Source organism: Petaurus breviceps, unplaced genomic scaffold (assembly GCF_028583685.1).
Source record: "Petaurus breviceps papuanus isolate PSGF00001 unplaced genomic scaffold, PetGlider_PUasm1.0 189, whole genome shotgun sequence".
NCBI classification, from domain to species: Eukaryota; Metazoa; Chordata; class Mammalia; order Diprotodontia; family Petauridae; genus Petaurus; species Petaurus breviceps.
In genome coordinates this window covers 5,344,912-5,366,831 of record NW_027185809.1, presented here as the reverse complement: position 1 = coordinate 5,366,831, position 21,920 = coordinate 5,344,912, and the positions used below count along the sequence as shown (strand labels likewise).

The 21,920-nt window shown below is 39.7% G+C and overlaps 1 protein-coding gene across 2 annotated transcripts; it reads left to right on the top strand.

Annotated features, from left to right (window-relative positions):
• The first annotated feature begins 1,382 nt into the window (after positions 1-1,382).
• CUNH5orf15 (chromosome unknown C5orf15 homolog) lies at positions 1,383-21,174 on the top strand. Of its 2 annotated transcripts, none has more exons than XM_069091829.1 (3): positions 1,383-1,662; positions 16,007-16,530; positions 18,769-21,174. In XM_069091829.1, the coding sequence occupies exons 1-3, from the start codon at positions 1,398-1,400 to the stop codon at positions 18,898-18,900; spliced, it is 921 nt and encodes a 306-aa protein (XP_068947930.1). In that variant the 5' UTR covers positions 1,383-1,397; the 3' UTR covers positions 18,901-21,174. The 2 variants fall into 2 exon arrangements, with proteins under 2 accessions (XP_068947930.1, XP_068947931.1); XM_069091830.1 differs by lacking the exon at positions 1,383-1,662 and adding an exon at positions 2,054-2,264.
• The last annotated feature ends 746 nt before the right edge of the window (positions 21,175-21,920 follow it).

The following is a 21,920-nucleotide window of genomic DNA, read 5'->3' as shown; positions in this document are numbered from 1 at the left end:
GGGCATAGGGAGGGTCTTGATGGGAGTGGCCAGTAGCTAAGGTAACTAGAGAACACAGAGAACCAAGAAAATGGGATTTTGATGGGATCAAGAGTGGGAGGTAGCCAGGGGCAATCCGGAGGTAACAGACCCAGGAGGGCTAGGCTAGGTTAAGGGTAACAGAGATTTGGGAATGAGTATAATGGAAGGCTTATGGCCTCAAGAATACTCCAGATCAAGTGGGAAGATTCAAGGAGAGTTCAAAGTGGGGTTTTCCAGGACCTATGGAAAAATGGGACTCAAATTCTTTTGGGGCAAAGGGTGGATGAAGGTCTGGGCTTGGGTCCGTACCCCATCACAGGTAGTAGGCAACTAAGTGTTACAGTGGACCCGAAGTCAGGTTAGGACCTGAATTCAAATTTAGACTTGGACACTTAATAGTTGTATGAGTGAGTGGTGCTGGGCAAGTGGCTTAACCTCTGTCTATTTCACTTTCCTCAAAATGGGGGTTAATAATAGCACCTACTGTCCAGTGTTGTGAGATAAAATAAGATTATATATATATATATATATTTCTAAAGCAATTGGGGTTAAGAATCTTGGCCAAGGTTACACTGCCAGTTTTTTGTGTGTGGGTGTTAAGTATCTGAGGCCGGAACTGATCCCTGATCCCGGGTCCTCCCGACTCCCCCAGTCAGGGCTTTTACTCACTGCACCACCTAGCCACCCCGAAATAAAATAACACTTTTGACGTGTTTTGCAAACCTTAAAACACTCTGTAAATGATAGATATTTTATGCTACTTCTCTGGGAAAAGAGAAATCTTGTTTTCACTGCCTGCTAAACTCTAAAAGAAGATGAAAAGGAAAAAGGAAAAGAGAAAGTCCTGAAAGTACAGAGCTTCTGAGAATTGGTCCCATATCTTGATTTATACAAACTAGGGAGGGAGGAGCCGTTCCTCTCCAAAGAATTTAGTGTCTCTGATTCTCAATCACAATTCATCTCGGAAGCAGCCCTACTCACTGAAAACCAATCAGAGGAATGAATTTTCTATGTCCTTTTAGCAAGGTCCTAATAGGGCTCATGGGGTATCCCACCATAGGAAGTACCCGTCAAATGCCTCTAAAGACCCATGCCCTTTGGGGCGGCTAGGTGGCTCAGTGAATAGAGCACTGGCCCTGGAGTCAGGAGGACCTGAGTTCAAATTCGGCCTCAGACACTTAACACTTTCTAGCTGTGTGACCTTGGCAAGTCACTTAACCCCAATAGCCCTGCCTCCCTCCCTCCAAAGAGACAAAAACAAAAATCCAGTAAAACGGGGGAACTTACCAAACCGATAAAAGCCCCTCCTGATCACTATCCCCCTCACTTTTAAAAATGGAGCATGCCCAGTCTCCCTCTCCACACCCTCACCCAGGATGTCACAGGACATGGAAGCAGGGAGGAGCTTCGGAGACCTCGGAATCGGCACGTCCTTCCACCGAGCCCCCTTCAGGCACTTTAATGCGGCCATCGAGATGCCCTGGCTGTCTTCTTTTCTTCAGACAAAGGCAGGCACGGAACAGAAAGCCTCCCCCACGTCAGAAAGGCTTCCAGTCAAGCTTTTGACACTTGCTGGTGGTGAGACCCTGGGCAAGTCCCTTTCATCTTTTGGCGCTCCAGACCAGAGGTGTCAAACCCACGGTAGGAACCGGGTTAAAATGTCACTGGGAAACATTTAACTAAATAAGATTAGAATAAAACATAGATGATACCACTGCATTTGCCCCCAGCGGTCTGTGTGTACGGATTAGCGACACCTGCCCACCCTTCAGTTGGAGTTTGGCCCCACTCCAGGCACCACCTCCGGCCGGAGTTGGCCAAGGAGCTGCGTGGCCGCACAGGCAGGCGCTCACGCACTCTGGGGTGCCGGCGACATCACAGGTGCAGAGCCTAGGCCTTCCTTCCTACCAACTCCCGGCTCGACCTCGGCCAAGTCTCCTCCTCCCGGGGTCCTCGGGCTTCGCGTCCCTAGGGCATCTCCACGACCCCTCCCCCTCCCCGGCCCCGCCCTTCTGGGATGACGTCACCACGCAGACGACGCAGGCCCTAGCCACTGGCGCGCAGGTCGGCGCCGCCCGTCCCGGCCTCGGCTACCGTTCCCGCCCGCAGGACCATGGAAGTGGCCCTGCAGGAAAGGCCGCCGCCCCGGCTACGCGAGCCTCTGCGCCGCCGCCCCGACCTCCCTGCTCGTGCCTTGCCTCCACTCCTGCTGCTGCTGCTCGTCTTCCCGCGGCTGCTGGGCGGTGAGGGGCGGCTGAGCTCAAGGCAGGGGGGGTTGGGGAACCGAGGCCTGGCGGGGCCTGCGGCGGCCGGGCCCGGAGGGGGTCCGGGGTCACGGACCTGGGGGGAGGTGTCGGGAGGAGCCGGGGTGACTGGGGGGGGCGGGGCTGCGAAGCTTTGGGGCTGAGGGCTCAGGCTCACTCTCCGAAACCTGGGGCGCCGGGATCTCAGGGGAGGCGGAGCCGCAGCCTCCGGGGCGAGGGCGGCGATGAGCTGGGGCGGAGGCACATTTCCTTGGGCTCCTTGCGGGAAGGGCAGTGCGCGGGCGCCTTCCCGCCCTGCCACGGGAGGGGGCCGCCGTTTGTGTGTGGGTGAGAGCCCCTGGAAGGACCGGCCGCCTCGGCATGGGGCGTCTGAGGCTCGGAAGAGGGCCAGGCCCGCTGCCCGCCGGAGTAGGGGGCCTTCTTGGGCTCTCTTTTTTCCAGGCGCCGAGTTTGGAAGGACAGGGATGGGGTGAGGTTGGGGGCAGACACCGAAAAGTCGCTGGAGGATGGGAGAGTCAGTGGGGAGCCCCTGTGGGCTGCGCCGGAGGCCAGGGAGACCTGTGTGCTTGGGTGATAGGAGGGCTGGGAGCAGCCGAGCCAGAGGACTGAGGAATGGGGTCACGGGAGGAAGGGACCGGAGATGTGTCAATTTCGGACGAGTGAGTGTGCTTCTTTGTAACTTTGTAAATGTTACCCTGAGGCCAAAGAGGAGACGCTTAGAGTAGCAGCCGCTTCCCTCTCATCTCCAGCTTGTCCTTTCTGAACGGGGGAGCACAGAAATCGATGTCTTGGGAACTGGAGGGCTTGAGCGGGGTCCTGAGGGGTGTTGGGGTTCACTGGGGACAGGATGTGTTGGTAGTTGGGGAATTGAAGAGTTGGAGGTCTGGCACTGAATATTAGGAAACACTCTTTGGGAGGGACTGAAGAATGGCTATTGTTTGGAGGGCACTGAAGACCTTAGTAACTCCTATGGGGAGTCTTGCTAAAGAGTGCCGGTTATTTTAGATGGTGGGAGAGAAAATGAGAAACGTCTTTGTAGTAGAGAAGACCACAGAACATTGGGAGGGTGGTTTGGATATGAGCAAACTTTCTGTGCATTGGAAAAGTTACTTCAAAAGTTCAAAGATGAGATGTTTTGGTGACTGAAGCTAAGAGGGCAAAGAAAGGGTCTCATGTTGAAGTGCTGCATAAATGACCCTCTGCTTTGGCAGGGGCAGTTGCCTCTGCCCTTCGTCTTTACCCTGCTTTCAAACTTAATTTCTCCAGGACATTCTTCTAATAAATATCAATGAAAATAAAACTTTTCAGATGGAGCACGAGATCTGAATATAAATACTCTATGGAAAAAAAGAACCTGGAAAATCTGGAAATTGTGACATGAGGCTTTTGGGGGAGAAAATAAATCAGGCAACCAATTAATCATTTGTGAAATTGAACAAAACTTTTCCTCCCAGGAGAGGATGGAGTTTCTGAACAGTGATCTTGTACTTCCCAAGCCTTTTTGGGTTATCAGTTACGAGCAACAAAGGGTTCTGAAGAGCTGTGCCTGCTCAGCACTGTCAGGAGACAGTCACCTATCCACCCTGCAGCTCTGCCAGGGCAGATACCTGGATGGTGTTTCCCTGACCCTGAAATCTTCAATTCAGTTTAATAAGCACCTATTTTAAGCACATACCACTTACAAAGCAAGATATGCAAAGGAACAGATCTTGCCTAAGATTAGAGACAATGGGCAGTTTTCAGGTTCTATTCTTCACTTGGACACTTTTATTTCTCTGATTGAAGTTCTTTTCCCCGATTTCTGAAGTGGTATTAGTCACATTTATCCTTTTGGGTTATTAAATTGTCTGAGAAAACTGTTTTTAAAAGTGTATTTTTTTGTGGGAAGTTTTAAGAGAAATGGTCAGGTTTCTCTTAAGAGAAACTCAGTTCTTCCAGATGATTAGTGCAAATTTTCCTAGATTTGATTTGGTCTTAAGCCCCTTTCATCTCATATTGTAGTTTGGAGAAACTTCAAAATAGAACTGCCCTCATAATAAATGAACTTATTCATTTAGAAAGAAGCCCAAAATATGGACATAAAATATTGTGAAGAAAGGAATTCCATGTAAAGATTTAGTCATTAAGTAAATATTAAAACTTGTACCGTAGCATAAATATCTAGAACATTAGAATTGGAAATGAGGAAAGATAAGAAAGATGGCTTGAGAAATCTGTTGTTGAGTCCTTTGTTATGTCCAACCCTCTTTGTGGCCACGTTTGTTATTTTATTTTTGGGCAGATATACTGGAGTGGTTTGCCATTTCCTTCTCCAGCTCATTTTACAGATGAAAGGAGCAAACAGGGCCAAGTGATTTGCCCAAGGTTACACAGCTAGGAAGTGTCTGAGGCCAGATTTGAATTCTTTTTGGAGTTCTCCTGACTCCAGGGTGGACTTTCTATCCTGTGTCACCTAGCTACCTGACTTGAGGAATGAGGAATGTAAACTGGACCTACACTAGTCACTGGTACAGAAATCCTATGTGAGGAAATTCTGCCGATGCAGATCAGTACCTTCTCTTCAACTTAGAGTGCTTTGTAGAGCACTGATTCTGTTTTGTTTTTGTTTTATTTTTGCTTTTTGGAGAATGTTAGGTAGGGCAACTGGGGTTAAGTGACTTGCCCAAGGTCACATGGCTAGTTTTTTTTTTTTTTTTTTTGGAAGGCAGTTGGGGTTGAGTAACTTGCCCAAGGTTACACGGCTAGTTTTTTGTGTGGGTGTTAAGTGTCTAAGGGCCGGAACTGAACTCGGATCCTCTCGACTCCGCGGCCAGTGCTTTTACTCACTGCGGCTAGCACCCCGACACATGGCTAGTTTTTGTGTTAAGTGTCTGAGGTCAGATTTGAGCTCAGGTCCTCCTGACTCCAGGGCTGGTGCCAGCTCTGAGCACTGATTCTTTAAGTAACTTGCCGAGGATCAGGAAGTACAGATTAAGTTTCTCTGTTTGGATTATCAGGCAATGAACAAGCATTTTAAAATTTCTACTTAGTGCTTGGCATTGCACACAAAGACAAACATTAACTTGTCCCACCCTCAAGTATTCTAACCAGAGTACAAGTACACATAAAATTATATTCAGGGGGAATGGCTTCCTGTAGAAGATCGGATCTTATGTTGAGACTTAAAAAAAAGTCAGGAAAACTAATAGGCAGAGATGAAGAGGAACAACATTCCTGGCATGGGGGACAGCCAGAGAGAAGGGCCAGAGCTGGGAGATCAAGGGTCCTGTTGGTGGAACAGCCAGGAGCCCAAGGCCACAGGATAATGGATTTTTTTTAACCCGAGCAACTCTTAGTTGGGTTCTTGGACAGGTGGCTCCCCCTCTTTGGGCCTCAGTTTCCTCATATATGAAATGAGAGGATTGGACTAGTTGACCTCTGAGTTCCATTCTACCTCTACATCTATCATCCGATGAACTCCTTCATTTTCCGTAAAGCCATTATAACCAATCCTTGGAGAGAAACTTGAACTTCTATGACAATGTTTCTTAAACTATTCCTTAGAACCATTTTATGAAGCAGTCCAAGAGAGTCCTGGAAACTAAGTCTTAGTAGTGGATAAATGGATCCTGCAAACCTATCTGCTCTGGTTCATACAAAGAGGGAAATAGTGGGAGATAGTCTGAAGCCTAACCTAGGAATTTTTGGCCATCACTTATAAAAAAAATGAAAGTGCATAGGGTGGTTTAAAGATATTGCTTCAACATATTAATATGAGTCAACTATCAGGTATAACCCAGAATGTGTTGAGTTTTAACTTATATGTAAAGGATAAATGAAATGTTAACTGTTAGGGAAACATAAATATATTCAAGCTCTAAAAAAAATAAAATAAAATAAAATTATATTCAAAATAAATCCAAGGCAATTTTTTGGGAGAAGTCCTAACCTCTAGGGGGAGCAGGAAGTGACATTTGAGCTGAACTTGGAAGGAAATAAAGATTCTGAAATGTAGCAGTGAGGATTTGAAAAAATATATATTATTTTATTTTTTCCCCAATTAACATGTGAAAACATTTTTTAGCATTTTTTTGAAAAAAAATTTTTGAGTTCCAAATTCTCCTTCCTTTTCCTGCCCCCCTCATTGAGAGGCAGACAGTTTGAGATAGGTTATATATGTGCAGTCATGTAAGACATTTCCATCTTAGTCATATTGTTAAAGAAAATACAGACAAAACACAAGAAAAATAAAGAAAAAGTATGCTTCAATCTCTACTCAAACTATCAGTTCTTTCTCTGAAGATGGATAGGATTTTTCATGTCCTTCATAATTGTCTTTGAATCATTGTATTCCTGAGAATAGCTAAGTCATTCACAGTTGGTCGTTTTACTATATTGCTGTTACTGTATAAAGTGTTCTAGCTCTGCTAATTTTATTTTGCATCAGTTCATGTAAGTCTAGGTTTTACTGAGAACATCTTGCTCATCCTTTCTTATAGCACAATAGTATTTCATCATAATCATATTCAACAACTTTCCCTATTCCCCAATTGATGAACATCCTTTCCATTTCTAATTCTTTGCCACCCCTGAAAGAGCTGCTGTAAGTATTTTTGTATAGATGGGTTGTTTTCTTTTTTGTTTTTTATCTCTTTAGGATACAGACCTGCTAGTGGTTATTGCTTCATTAAAGGGTATGCTTGGTTTTGTAACCCTTGGGGCATAATTACAAATTGCTCTATAGAATGGTTGAATCAGTTGTAACTTCACTAGCAATACATTAGTGTCTCAATTTTCCCACATCCCTTCCAACATTTGTCATTTTCCTTCTGTCCTATTAGCCAATCTAATAGATGTGAGTAGTACCTCAAGAATTGTTTTGGTTTGCATCTCACTAATTAATAGTGATTTAGAGCATTTTTTCATAATGTCTACAGATAGTTTTGATTACTTCATCTGAAAACTGCCTATTTATATCTTTTGGCCATTTATCAATTGAGAAATGGCTTTTATTTCCATAAATTTGACTCAGTCCTCTATATATTTAAGAAATGCAGTCTTTATTAGGAACTTGATAAAAAAAAATTTTCAGTTATATGTTTCCTTCCATTCTATTTTCCTCTTGTTTATCCTACTCTCTCCTTTTACTCTATCCATTCTTAAAAGTGTTTTGCTTCTGACTTCTACCTCTCCCAACCTGTCTCCCCCATTTTTTATTCCCCACCTCTAGCACATACTGCTGGTTTGTTGGGGGTATGGCCTGTGCTGGACTGCTCTCTTGTTTCACCCTTTCCTTTTGTGGGTTCAGCCACTCCTGAATTTGTTTTGAAGCATTATTTAAAAGGGTCTTTGAGGAGAGCTCAAGTGAGTCCCTGCTTTTTCTTTACCATCCTGACTTCGCCCAGCAGTGAGGATTTTAACAATTTTAATGTAAATTAACTTTACTCAACAATTCCATACTCTTCAATCCAGTTGAGACCTGAGTTTTTTTTTTTCACTACCTGAAGCACACTTTTAACCAACTGTGACACACAAACTTGAGTGTTTACATAAAGACTTATCAGTTAAGACTATTAATATTCTTTGTGAAGGTCTACGAATAACTTGATTCAGAATAATATCTGATACATTACTTTACAGTTATTTAGTAGGCCCTGGTAAGTCCTACTGAGTGAACAGGCTTTGAATATGGGTCTGGTAATAGGCTACATGTTCATTTTGCCAGATGAGACTAGCTAAGTTCAGAGAGGCACATAATTAGTTTGGACTTTGCAGCTTCAGCAACTTTTATGGACTGTTTACCCAAGTCATAGAGGGTTTCAGATCAGCATTGGTTGAAGGAATATATTTTCACACCAATGAGATTATATATCCTTGAAGCATAAAGCAATTTAGTGTCAATATTTAGTTGGTTGTTTAATTTCCACATTTTGAGTTGTAGAGTTCATAACTTTGAAAGTATAGAATTACAGTGATTCCCATAGTAAACTACAAATTGATAACTGTTTAAAATTTGACCACAGTTTTTATGTAGGTACATGATTATTCCCTAAGTAAAACCTTAAGCTAATAAATAGAACTTTAGCTTTTTTTTTTTTTTTTGAAGAGAAGGGGAACCTACACCCTCCTAATGCAACCCATTCTACTTTGTGCTTAACAATAATTGTTAGAAAGTGTTCCCTGACATCTGACCTGCCTTGGGCTCTGCAGCTTCCACTCGTTGTTTCTGGTTCTTTCTTCTGAGGCCAAATAGCACATACCTAATCTTTCTGCTTACAAGACAAACAGCCTGACAGCTTTCATATATTTGAAGATGTTCCCCCTGAGTCTTGGGGTGAGTTATTGGGAGAAGATCACAGGTATTTTGCCAAGATACCATACTCATAACACATAACATACTCATAACAGACAATAGTTTGGGCTTGATTTGTGTCATCAGTATAATGGAGGACACAGGTTATGATGGGCTAACATTGCCAGTTAATTCAAAGAAAAAGCTAAGTACTTTCTGTATACTTGGCACAGTGCTAGGAGTTGGGTATGCAAAGATGAAAAGAAAAAGAAAAGGAACAATCTTTGTCCTCAGGGAACGTAAATTCTAAAGGAAATCACAACCTTATTCTGTACCCTGAGTTGGACTTTTTGTAGCTTAGGGGAGAATGGGTACCTAAACCTATTTTTTCCAGTGCTACTAAAAAGCAATGGCAGACTTAAATGCTTATACCCAGTAGCATATAATAAAAATGACAGATCAACATTTTAAATGACCCTACCTTGAAGGATAATAAAGCTATAACATGCCTTCTAAATATCTGTGATTTTCCAATAGCTCCTACAACAAGGCGTATTATAACCCCTCTGTGGTTTTACGACTTTGCCATTACTTGGCAGACAGCCCTTTAGTAGTGAACCCACTTGTGTTAGGCTAGTCATTAGACAATATGCACAGAGTTTGTCCTTTCCCCATACTCAAAAGACTTTCTAGTATGGTGTGACCTGCCAGAGCTCATGCTTTACTGGGTAACCTCCACGCTACAAAGTGATATCAGAGTTGTCCAACTTTGAGGCCCCTTTTCTTTTTTTTTTTTTTTAAAGCAATCGGGGTTAAGTAACTTGCTCAAGGTTATATGGCCAGTTATTTCTGGGTGTGGTGCTAAGTATCTAAGCCCGGATTTGATACCCAGGTCATCCCGGACACTGGAGCCAGTGCTCTTACTCGCTGAGCCACCTGGCCACCCCAGGCCCCTTTATTTTCAAACCTCTCATCACCACAATAGCCATGCATTGGTCTATGCCCATCCAAGATGATACTTTCATGAAGGAAAAGGGTAGTCGTATAAATATAGCATGTGTTGTGGTTTTTTATCATTATCTTATAACTTTTTGTAGAGTTAGCATATAAAAAGAATAGAGGAAAAAACCTAAAAGAACTGTAATATTTACGTGTAATCCCTTTGATAGTAACTGCCTCAGAATGTAATTGTGGTGGATTGCATCATAATGGCCTTTTGTCACTTGGGCCTCTTCTGGGGAAACACTAAAAGAGACTGCATGACTTTTTCTTTCCCTCACAGCATTGATCTGCTATATTAAATGCCTGCTCTTGCAGCATATTCTTTTAGGTGTTAGAGGAGACATCAAGTTTAACCTCTCACAGGGATTACCATCTAGTAGCAAAGATATATACATCGATAACAATAATATACCACATTACTTGGAAAGTGCATCTGTTTAAAAACAAAGTACAATGCTAAGTCTAAATAGTCAGGTAATATTTTTGGCTTAGGATGATATGACAGAACTATTGTAACTTAGACATAGGTTTTAATTTCCGTAGTGGTAAAGATGGGATTGCTATTCTGTCATTTTCATATCTTCTTACCCAGAAACTTCACTAGGGGCACACATTTTTGAGGCGGCAGATAAGTCATACTAGATAATGTGGAGTAAAATATGGAGGACAAAATGTTTGCATTAGATGATTGTTAAGGTCCCTTTTAGCTCTAATGATCTATAATACAACTTAAAATCTTAGTATTATTAGCACTGTGCTTGAGTAAATCTTAAGTGATAAAACTTGATTGTTCCACTTTATGTTCTCAGACTTTGGGTTTACGATTTCCAAGTCTGGCATGGTTAATAGTAAATTTTCTGTGAAGTACAGTGGGGCAAGTACCCCATTTTACTTACGGCAAAGAATTCTGAGTTTTATGATTTATTAGATAAAAATGTAGTACTAAAGTACATTTTTTGTTATTATAATGAATTTATTTTTATTTTATTTTTCAAATGTTTATTAACTTCTGGTTTACATCATTCATTTCCGCCAGATTTTGAGTTACAAATTTTCTCCCTGTTTTTCCCCTACCCACAATCCCAGAATAGCAGTCCCACAGGATATCTCCTCCTTCAGTCTGCTCTCTCCCATATCTTCTCCCATACTCCCTTAGACTTTTCCAGTAGGGCGTGGTGGATCTCTATGTCCCAGTGCCTGTATATCTTCTTTCCCAATTACATGTAAGATAGTATCAATAATAGTATATATGTATATATAATTTTAGACATTTGATTTTAAAACTTTGAATTCCAGATTCATTCCCTTCCTCCCTTGTCACCCACCCTGACTGGGAAGATAAGCAGTTCAGTATAGGTTGTACATGTGTGGCTAATGCAAAACATTAACATAATAGATATATTGTAAAAGACTGACTATATTTCTCTCCCTCTTATCCCACCACCCACTTGTTCTATTCTCTACTTTGATCCCGTCCCTTTTCAAAAGTGGGTGCTTCCAATTTCCCTCCCCCCAGCCTGCCCTCCCTTCCATCATCCCCCCTCACATCCCCTTCCCCCTACTCTCCCGTAGGGTGAGATACTGTATTTAGTGTATATTTCATTCCCTCCCCAGGCCAAATTCAATGAGAATAAGGCTGACCCATTCCCTTTTGTCTTCCTGTTCTTCCCCTCCATTGTAACCATTTTCCCTTGCCTCTTCTATATGAGATAGTTTACCCCATTCTGTCTCTCCCCATCTTCTCTCATTATATTCCTCCCTCACCTCTCAATTTCACCTTTTAAGTATCATCCCTTCCTGTTAACTTGGTCCTGTGCCCTCTATCTATGTATACCTGTAAACATATATACACACATTCACATATGTATTCATGTGCCCATATACCCTCCTATATATATTATATATATAGACATATATATATATATAATACATATATTTCTATTCCCTTCAACTATTTTCATACTGAGAAAAATTTTATCAGTTACAATTATCATTCTTCCATGTAGGAATGTATATAGTTCAACTTTGATAAGATCCTTATGATTTCTTTTCCCTGTTTACCTTCTCAAGCTTCTCTTGATTCTTGTATCTGAATGTCAGATTTCCTATTCAGCACTGGTTTTTTCATCAAGAATGCTTGAAAGTCCTCTATTCCACTGAATGACCATATTTTTCCCTGAAACATGATAGTCAATTTTGCTGGGTAGGTGATTCTTGGTTTTATTCCCAGCTCCTTTGCCCTCTGGAATATCATATTCCAAGCCCTTTGATCCCTCAGTGTAGAAGCTGCCAGATCCTGAGTTATCCTGATTGTGTTTCCACAATATTCAAATTGTTTCTTCCTGGCTCCTTGTAATATTCTCTCCTTGATCTGGGAATTCTGGAACCTGACTATAATATTCCTAGGAGTTTTCTTTTTGGGATCTTTTTCAGGAGGTGATTGGTAGATTCTTTCAACCTCTATTTTGCGCTCTGGTTCTAAAACATCAGGGCAGTTTTCCTTGAGAATTTCTTGGAGGATGATTTCTAGGTTCTTACTTTGGTCATGGCTTTCAGGTAGTCCAGTAATTTTTAAATTATCTCTCCTGGATCTATTTTCCAGGTCAGTGGTTTTTCCCATGAGATAGTTCACATTGCCTTCTGTTCTTTCATTTGTTTGGATCTGTTTCACAGCATCTTGATTTCTCTTAAAGTCACTAGCTTCCCTTTGTTCCAATCTAAATCCGAGGGAACGATTCTCCTCATTGAGCTTTTGAGCTTCTTTTTCCATCTGGCAAATTCGGCTTTTCAAGGCATTTCTCTCCTCATTGCCTTTTTGAGCCTCTTTTGCCAATTGAGTCAATCTGTTTTTTTCAGGTGGGATTTTCGTCAGTCAGGCTGTTGACTCTCATTTCATAATCTTCTTGCATCATTCTTATTTCTCTTCCCAATTTTTCCTCCACTTCTCTTTTCTGCTTCTTAAGGTCCTCTATGGCCTGTAACCAGCTTGTATTTTCCTTTGAAGCTTTTGGTGCAGGAGTTCTGACTTCACTGTCTTCCTCCTGTTCCATGCTTTGCAACTTTTTGTCCCCAAAATAGGAGTCTAATGTTGGAGTCTTCTGTTTGTTTTGCTTCCTTTGTCTGGTCATGTCACCCCTCAGTCACTTGACCCCTGGGCTTTTTGCCACAGTAGGACTCTGCCACCAGACAGGGGAGCTTCCATCCCAAACGTTGGGGTTTTGTCAGCTGCCAGAGGTATTAGTTGGGTGCCTCTCTGAGGCCTCCACACACTCTGGCAAGCTGATCATGCACCCCAGGACCTCCACCCTAGACTGCAATCCAGATCCAAGCAGGTTAAAGCAAGAGCACTTACCCCTCAGACTGGTCGCTTGGTCCCCCTCCACTCTGCAGGCCAGGAGCTGAAGCTGCCACATTGGTGCTGGTTGTGCCAGGCGTCTCAGAGAAGCTGAAGCACTCCCAGTTACTGGGTCCCAAAGTCCAGACTGTACTGATCTCTCATTTTGTCCTTAGCATCTACGTGTTGATAAATCTGGAAACAGCCACAGCTGCTGGTGATCTGGAGTCCCTCCAGCCGGTGACTGGTCAGGCTCGCCCTGGGGCTAAAACCTCAGCTGGTGAGTGGCTGGGCTCACACTGTGCTGCCTGCTTACTGCTGGCCGTTTGCTGCCAGCCTGCCAGGCTTCTCTGTGTCGTTTTGTGGGTTCTGCAGCTCCAAAGTTTGTTTAGAGTCCCCTTTTTACATGGATTGGGGAAGGTGGAAGCTGGAGCCCAGGGGAGGTCCTGCTTCTGCCCCGCCATCTTGACTCCTAAAGTACATTATATTTTCAGTGATACGACCTGTCTTTCATTTGGAGGATATGTTTTGTTTATGGGACCTTGCTCCTTTGCTTTGGCAGTCTTCTTTTTCCTGGAGTGTGTTGGTAATTGTTTTTCTTCATGGGAGATGGAATGTACAGACACACGCACTTTTAAATTTAATCTACATTAACACTTAAGTTTAAACAGTCCACAAAATAAGCATACCTTGATTTGTAGAGATTGCCTTTCTGAGTTATAAATGCTCCCACTGAAAATTTAGCAATCAGCAAACCAGTTTGAGCTGCCTCCTCAGAGAGAGAGATGTATACACAAAACCAAATTCCCACATTGTGTAATTAGACACACATGTACATATGTAAGTGTATATATATATTTATATATACACATAAGTGTATGTGTGTGTATATGTTTGTGTGTATTTATATATATATAATCTCATACTATACTCTGAGTCTCATCACCTCTCTAGCAGGAGATGGGTGATGTGTCTAATTGATTCTTTGGAATCATGGTTGATCATTGCATTGATTGGAGCTCTTAAGTCTTTCAAAGTTTGTCTTTACAGTGTTACTGTATAAATTGTTCTGCTTCCACTCGCTTCACTCTGCATAAGTTTATAAAAGTCTTACTGTATTCTGCATCACTTTATATGAGTATTCTCAAGTTTCTTTGAAGTCCCTTTCATTACAATAATAATTGTGTTACATTCATATAGCATAATTTGTTTAGCCATTCCCAAATTGAAGGGCACTCCCTTAGTTTCCATTTCTTTGCCACCACAAAAAAATCTACTATAAATATTTTAATATGTATCTCCTTTTCCTTTTTCTTTTATCTCTTTGGGGTTATAGGCCTAGTAGTAGTATCCCTGGGTCAAAGGTTATTACACAGTTTAGCAACTCTCTGGGCATGTTTCCAAACTGCTTTCTAGAATGACTGAACTAGCTCACAGCTCTGTCAACATCAATAATATGCCTATTTTTCCCTAAGCCTCTCCTAAGTAAAAACTTTTTAATTTTGCATAATCAAAATGGTCCATTTTATCTTCTGTGATCCAGTCTACCCCCTGTTTAGTCATGTAATCTTTCTGTAGAATATAAAAGGTATTTTTTCCCTTGCTTCTCTCATTTTTTAATCATGTAACTTTTTATACCTGTCATGTATCCACAGGTCTTATTTCCATAAACAGAGTAAACCTTTAGATGAGTGCTTCCCAACTTTGGTACTTAAGAGCTTTCAAGAAGATCCATAAATGCATATGTGGAACCAGATACAAATTTTAAAATGGTCATTGCTTTAATAAGATGTCTTATCTATGAAAACTGCTAAATAGCACCAGACATCTCATTAAAATGACTCAGTAGAATATCTAAACAATCATCTTTTATAGCTCACATTTCTTAATATATATTATAATTTTTCTTGTGATTAATAAACCACAAACTAATTTACGATTAATCAAATTCACAGTGGCTTATTGTTTGCTTATTGAAGCTGATGTTACTGAAGTTACTGATGTTCCTTGCTCAGTCATGAGCAATTCTGAGGGTCTGTGAAATTTTGTTCAAAAGGGGTCCTCTTAATGGAAAAGGTTGGTTACTGTGCTTTAGCATAGGTATTAGTCTCCTTTTAAAAGTTGTGTCAGGGTTTATTTGAGCCCTCTTCCCTTCCTTCCATTTTGGCAGAGTGAACATCAGTCTTTTGCTGTGTTTATAGATGGCAGGGCAGGCTGGGGTCATCCTATCCTACGTATTTGGAGATTTAGTTTTTCTCTCTTAGAAGCCACTAACACAGTGCATTGGTGTCTGACAAAGCAATTATACTTTGAACAATTGTTTCTAATAAATTTACCTAAATTTTTTGTGGTAGCAAGAAACTGGAAATAAGTTTGGATACCTATTGATTGGGGAAAGGCTGAACAAATTGTGGTATGTGAATGTAATGAAATATTGCACTTTAAAAAATGTTGAATATGAAGATTTCAGAGAAACATGTATGAACAATCTAAGGGAAAAATGTAATTTACAGGAATATAATAGTAATGTAAAGGAAAATAATAGTAAAAGACTCACGCCAGTACATTGACCAATCCTGACGACAGAGGATTGGTAACAAAACAAAGCAAAAAGCAATGTACTTCTATCTTGATAGGAAGAGATGGTAGATGACAGCAGTAGAGTGAGTCATGTTATCAAGGCATGTTTAGTATGTCATTTGTTTTGTTTTACTTCCTTGTTAGAAGGAATTTTTATTAGAGAAGGAACATTATTGTGGAGGAGGAGAAAGACTACTGGAAAATAGCGGTAGTGTAAAAAAGCAGCAGCAGAGCGCTAAAAAGTAGCTTCCTGTGGACTGTTCAGAGGATCTTTAGAGCCTTATTAACTAGTTCTGGTCAATTAACTTTACAACTTCAAGGATATGTGATTTAATGAGTTCTTTCCTCCAGGCAAGTAAGAGGCATCAGAACAGAACCGTAGTGGAGGCTGGACAGTTAAAGCTACAGCAATTTAGTAAAATGAAAAATATAACAAGAAGCCTGTGAGAAATACAAATAAGTAATTCTTTCAGTCTTGTGCATATGAAAGTAGATCTTACAGTTTTAATGTTCCTTATTTTTCATTTGTTTCAGCTGAAGAGAATCTAACATTACCAGTGACTGTGAAACAGCCCTCAAATACTGTGGAAGCTGGGTCTAGCCACACCAAACTTAATGTTTCCACTACCAGTGCCCCAGCCTTTGTGCCCAGTTCCGGAAAAAATGAAGTGACCACATCGGTAGTCTCTCCATCACCTACTACCATGCCCCAAATGGCAGCTGATGTTACTGAAGATACTGGAATAGAGGATGAGGAACTTCTTACACTGAATAGTTCTCCATCTGTATCCAGCGATGCTTTGGACAATGGGGATTATGGAGAGCAAGACTATGAATGGACTCCCAATACCAGAGATGAGACAGATGAGCAAATGCAAGAAAATACAGGTTATGCAGGATTTGAACAGACTGTTAATCTGAACAATTTTCATGATCCAAAATCCTTTAAGTCTCCATCATCAAATATAGAAGAGGAAGACAGCCATTTCTTTTTTCATCTCGTTATTTTTGCTCTTTTGATTGCTATTGTGTATATCACATATCATAACAAAAGAAAGGTGAGTTTGATAATTTTCTTCATCTCTAGCTCTGCATGTCAGGATCAAGTCTTTTCCAAATACTGTTGAGTATTTAAGTAGTTACTTGTGTTTTGGCCCTTGTTGCCTATGTAAAGTTTTATTTCTGAACAGACTTATTTCCTCTAGGATTTGAAATTAGAACTAATTTTTTGACTAATTTTAGTAGGAAAATGAAATAATAATAATGCCAGGAAACATGATTACTCTTGATGGTAACATTTTTGCCAGTGAGAACAAGGTTAATTTGAAGGGGAAATTTGAGGATATCTAATCAGCAATCTACATACCTGGATTCAAGTCTTGTTTGTGTGTGTCTTAAACTCTCATAGCCCGATGGTAACAAGTGTGTACTTCTGATTGAGAGTTAAATTGGATCCTTAAGGAGCAAATTAAGTAGATTTTTAAAATAATGTTTTCTATATAAATTGAGTATGGCTTGTGCTTTAGAATTAATTTTCTTAAAAAAGTATTTAACATTCTTTTGCCTTTAAATTTACTTTAGCATTTCGTTCATGGCTTGTTTGATTTCTTTTTTGAAGAGGAAGCTGTTTAAATATCTAATTCTTGTTTTGTTTTTGTATTTTATATTTTTGCAGCTCTCATTAATTTCCTTTAAATTCCCAATGTTACTGACATATGTGTGTGTGTGTATAATTGTGTTAGTAGTTTCTGATAATTTTTTGAAATTTCTGCTGTGAATTCTTTTTTTTTTTTTTAAAGCAATTGGGGTTAAGTAACTTGCTCAAGGTTACATGGCCAGTTATTTTTGTGTGGGTGCCAAGTATCTGAGGCCAGGACTGATCCCGGGTCTCCCTATGCTGGGGCTGGCGCTCTTACTCACTGCGCCACCTGGCCACCCCGAATTAGTTATTTCTTGATGGAGGAATAGGGTAGAGGAGAAACTGTTCCATAACCCTAGTCCATGGGGTTCAGTCCTATTTTTTGTCTGTTTCCTTATCACTTATCTCTTTAATATTATGTCATTCTTGCTTTGAACTCTTTCCATGCCTCCTGACTAGCCAACTACTTTCCCTCAGAGTGAGTTAAAACTAAGCCCTCTGATGACTTAAAGCATCCAAATCTTCCTTCCCACAACCCTCAAATCAGTTGCCTTCCTTTTACTGTCTCCTCCTTCAACCCAGTCTCACATGAAGATGTAACCCTTCTTCAAGCCAAGGCAATACATAAATGATCCCAATCGTTCTTTCTTCTCCAAGCAAATTTCCTCTTCTGCCATCCCCATTCTGTTGCTACAAATACTCCCATGTCTCCCCCATCCTTAAGAAGCCCTCACTTGACCTAACTATCTTTTCTAGCTTATGTCCCGTATCTCTCCTACCTTTTGTGGCTAAACTCCTCAAGAAAGTCTATTACACTTGATGTATATACTTCTCTTCTTACCTTCTTCTAAACTCTCTGAATTTGGAAACTTTTACACTTTTATTATTTGATATGGATGGGGGAAACTTGCCCTGGGAAATTTCTCCGAGATATCTTCCCAGGTTTTTGCCTTTAAATTTAGCAACTGTTGAGCTGAACTTTCCCATATTTCAAATGACATGTTAGGGTATACAAGGGCAAAGGGATTGTACACAGTATGAGGCGATCAGTATATTTAGAACATCTGAACTCCTTGCAGTTCCATAAGGGTAAACTTTCAAAACTTTCAAAATACTATATAAGAAATTCAAACACTAATTTGTTTGGTCTTTAATAAAGTTAAAGTTAAATTTTTTCTGTTTTACCTTCTTCCTCTTTCATTCCCACACAAAGACTGTATCTGGTTAGTGGGTGAGGTGGGAGAAATAAAGGGCAGAAAAAATTCCCCAACTTCCAGATAACTAGTTAATAATAAAAGCACTGAAGAAAGGCAAATGTTTCATATAACTAGTATTTTAGTTGATTAGTGCAATAAGAACTGTCTTTTAAGTTTAAAATAAAGTTATAGAAAAACATGATTTTCTTAGCTGTAGAGCAGAAAGATTTCAAGTTTTGTTTCTGGCTATTTACTGCTATTCAGTATGTATTCATTTACAAAAATAATTTTAGGCAAGTCACATTTAAATATAAAAATATTATAATCTAATCTTTAAAAAAAGAATAGAAAATATCATTTTATTATGAGGGACAGAAGTTTTGCTAAAAAAAAAATTCAAAGCTCTATTTTTATGCTTCTATTTAATCATCTGCTTATTTAATAATTTTATTTTATTTCAGATCTTCTTAATGGTTCAGAGCAGAAAATGGCGTGATGGTCTTTGCTCCAAAACTGTGGAATATCATCGACTAGATCAGAATGTTAATGAAGCAATGCCTTCTCTGAAGATTACTAATGATTATATATTTTGAAAGTACTGTGATCAGAGGTTACTTATGTAGTCATTTTCTTTGTCTGACTTTTTATATCATGTTATGCAGATATTTATCATAAACAGTTGGTACATAAATCAGAGGTTGACCTCATTTTGTCATGGTAGTTTGGAGATAAGGGATGTGTATGATTTTTATCTTTATTATTATCTTTATAATTTTTTTCAGCTGAATTCAAATCTGATATTGAAAATGTGGAGCTAAATATTATCTTGTGTATCCTGTATTTTTTTTTTAGGTTTATTTATCTTATATCCTCTGAAAGTGTCAGCGAAGCTAGTTTTTAAGTCCCTCAAAATATTTATGTAAATTTTAAATAGTCTAGCATCACTGCATCAGTCTCTTTGATAGCCAAATATTGAGCTTTTTTTTTAAAGCACAGATTTCTTTGTGCTGTCAAACTACTATAAATGAACATAGCAGATATAATGCCTTGCATTTAATTAGAAGTTTTCCTCAGGAAGAGTACTTTAGGCATATCTTAGAGGACTTCTGCAGTGCTCTTAGACAATTGGGAGTGCTCGTATAGACCAAAATTTCAAGCTAATGATGCACCAAATATATTGAAATTTCTGGCATGACAGACTTTATAATTGCAATTTCTTCATTTAGGTATTAAGGAAATGTAATTCATCCTTTGTGTTATTGAATAAACCTAGAATTAGAAGTTTTGGGTCAAATAGGAAATACGTGAGCGTGAGTTACCAGATGATTGGAAATCCTTGGCTTCTGCAGGGTTCCAAGGTTGGTAGCTCAGTGGCAAGGAATGTATTGCCATGAAAAATGTGGTACTCATTAGGTGGTTATTTTATAATAAGATTAAGGTGGGAGATAGTTGGGATAAATCTTAAGGCATATTGTATTAGACTCTTATCTGCTTGTGTCTGTCATATTCAAATTATACCTGAATTAAGTCACATAGATTTTTGTGGGTACACTGACCTTTTTTTAGTGCTTTCTTGTTCATCAATAACAGACAATGACTGATTTTCTTTTTGTACACCTTTTAGTGACGATCATAATTGATCACTGTAAAGAGAAGTGATTTGAACTGAAGGTGACTCATAAGAATCATTGTATGATTTTTTTGTGGGGGGGAGGATGCCCTCATATGTATTTTAAATTTATTAAACATGGGAATAATCAGTAGGTGGGTTTTCTTATCTACTCAGATGAAGCAGTTCAGCTTATTTCCTTCAGTTAAACACTTTACTGTCCTAGTACTGAGAAAGTGAAGCACAAATGTCATATGTCAGAACTATTTTCTTGCAGTAATTTTTATCATATTTGAACTTGCATCATTTAATATTTTGAATTTTTAAAAATAAATAGTAAGAATATAAATCTATGATGTCACAGTAACTTGTGTCATGTGTAGCATTGCAGCATATACTTATGTTGCTGTTAGGAAGCAATAATTTAGTTATACATAACCAGGTCAGATAACTTTATAAAACATTTTACTGTTAACCAACTTAGTAAAGCGCGCTAACAAGTAAGTTAAACTCCTAAATACCATTTAGTCATAGTGTCACTATTGATAATCTGAAGAAGAACAACAGCTCAGACTAAATTTATTACAGAGTATTTTATTCTGTGTAATAATAGCAAGTATTCAGCCTGCTAAATTAGTTTGTTGCTATTACTTCAGACTCTGACTTGGTTCTTTGTGGGGAAGTGTCTGTAAGTCAGTGTAGAAATTTCTGGTTCTCAACTTCATAGTTTATTCAGCATAAAGCAGTGGTTCATTGCTGCTTGACTTCTCAGGTTCCTTTCTTTCAGCCCAGGAACACACATGATAACTGAGCCAAATATAAGTTAAAGGGAAAGCAAAAAGTTCTAAGCAGGGTCTACAAGTTTCACTAGATGAGCTACTTAGTTAATCTTTATTGAATTGAATCGAGGCAGTCAGAATTGGTGCATTTCTACTAGGCCATTACATGGAGCAAAACATGTACTATATATTGTGGCATATAAGCCCTTCATTCTGTCCCATATGTTATCTAAATTAATGGCAGTTCTCAAGTTAGAAATGAGCATTCAAATCTATCTTGACCATATAAGTTATTATTCCTCCCCTTTCCAGTTCCTTTTCTGTATTCATTTGCAGGCTTAAAAAGAAGACCTAAGACAAAAACAGCTATCCAGCAGAAAGTGAAGCAGGTATCAGAGGAAGTGCCGAACATCATTGGGCAGTGGTGCTGAGAGGCATGGTGTATCAACAATACAAATAAAATTCTAGTTTTGTTACAACTTTGTATTTTGTATTTTTTCCCCCTTATTTGTGGAAAGACAGTTTTAAGTTAAAAGAAAGTGGATGGTTACAAGTTGAGGACTGTCTGTTGTTTGCTAAAGGAACATCAAAGTTCCTTAGTGAGACAATAGTGTTTGTTTTAAACTTTCTGTCCAGGCAAGGAAGGCAAAGGGTTGCTACCTTTTTTTTCCATTAAAAATTTTTTTTCATTTATTTTTAGTTTTCAACATTCACTTCTATAATTTTGAGTTCTAAATATTTCTCCCTCCTTTCCTATCCCTTCCCCACCCTCACCCTCGCAAGACAGCATACAATCTGATGTAGGCTATACATGTTTAATCATATTAAACATATTTACACATTAGTCATATTGTAAAACAAGAATCAGAACAAAAGGGAAAAACCACAAGAAATAAAAAAACAACAAAAAAAGGGAAACTAGTCTGCTTCGATCTGCATTCAGACTCCATAGTTCTTTCTCTGGATGTGGACGGCACTTTCCATCATTAGTCTTTTGGAATTGTCTTAGATCTTTGCATTGCTGAGAAGAGCTAAATCTATCAAAGTTAGTCATCGCACAATGTTGCTGTTACTGTGTACAATGTTCTGCTGGTTCTGCTCACTTCCCTCAGTATCAGTTCATGCAAGTCGTTCCGGGTTTTTCGGTAATCTGCCTGCTCAACATTTCTTACAGCACATTAGTATTCCTATACCATAACTTGTTCAACCCAATTGATGGGGACTG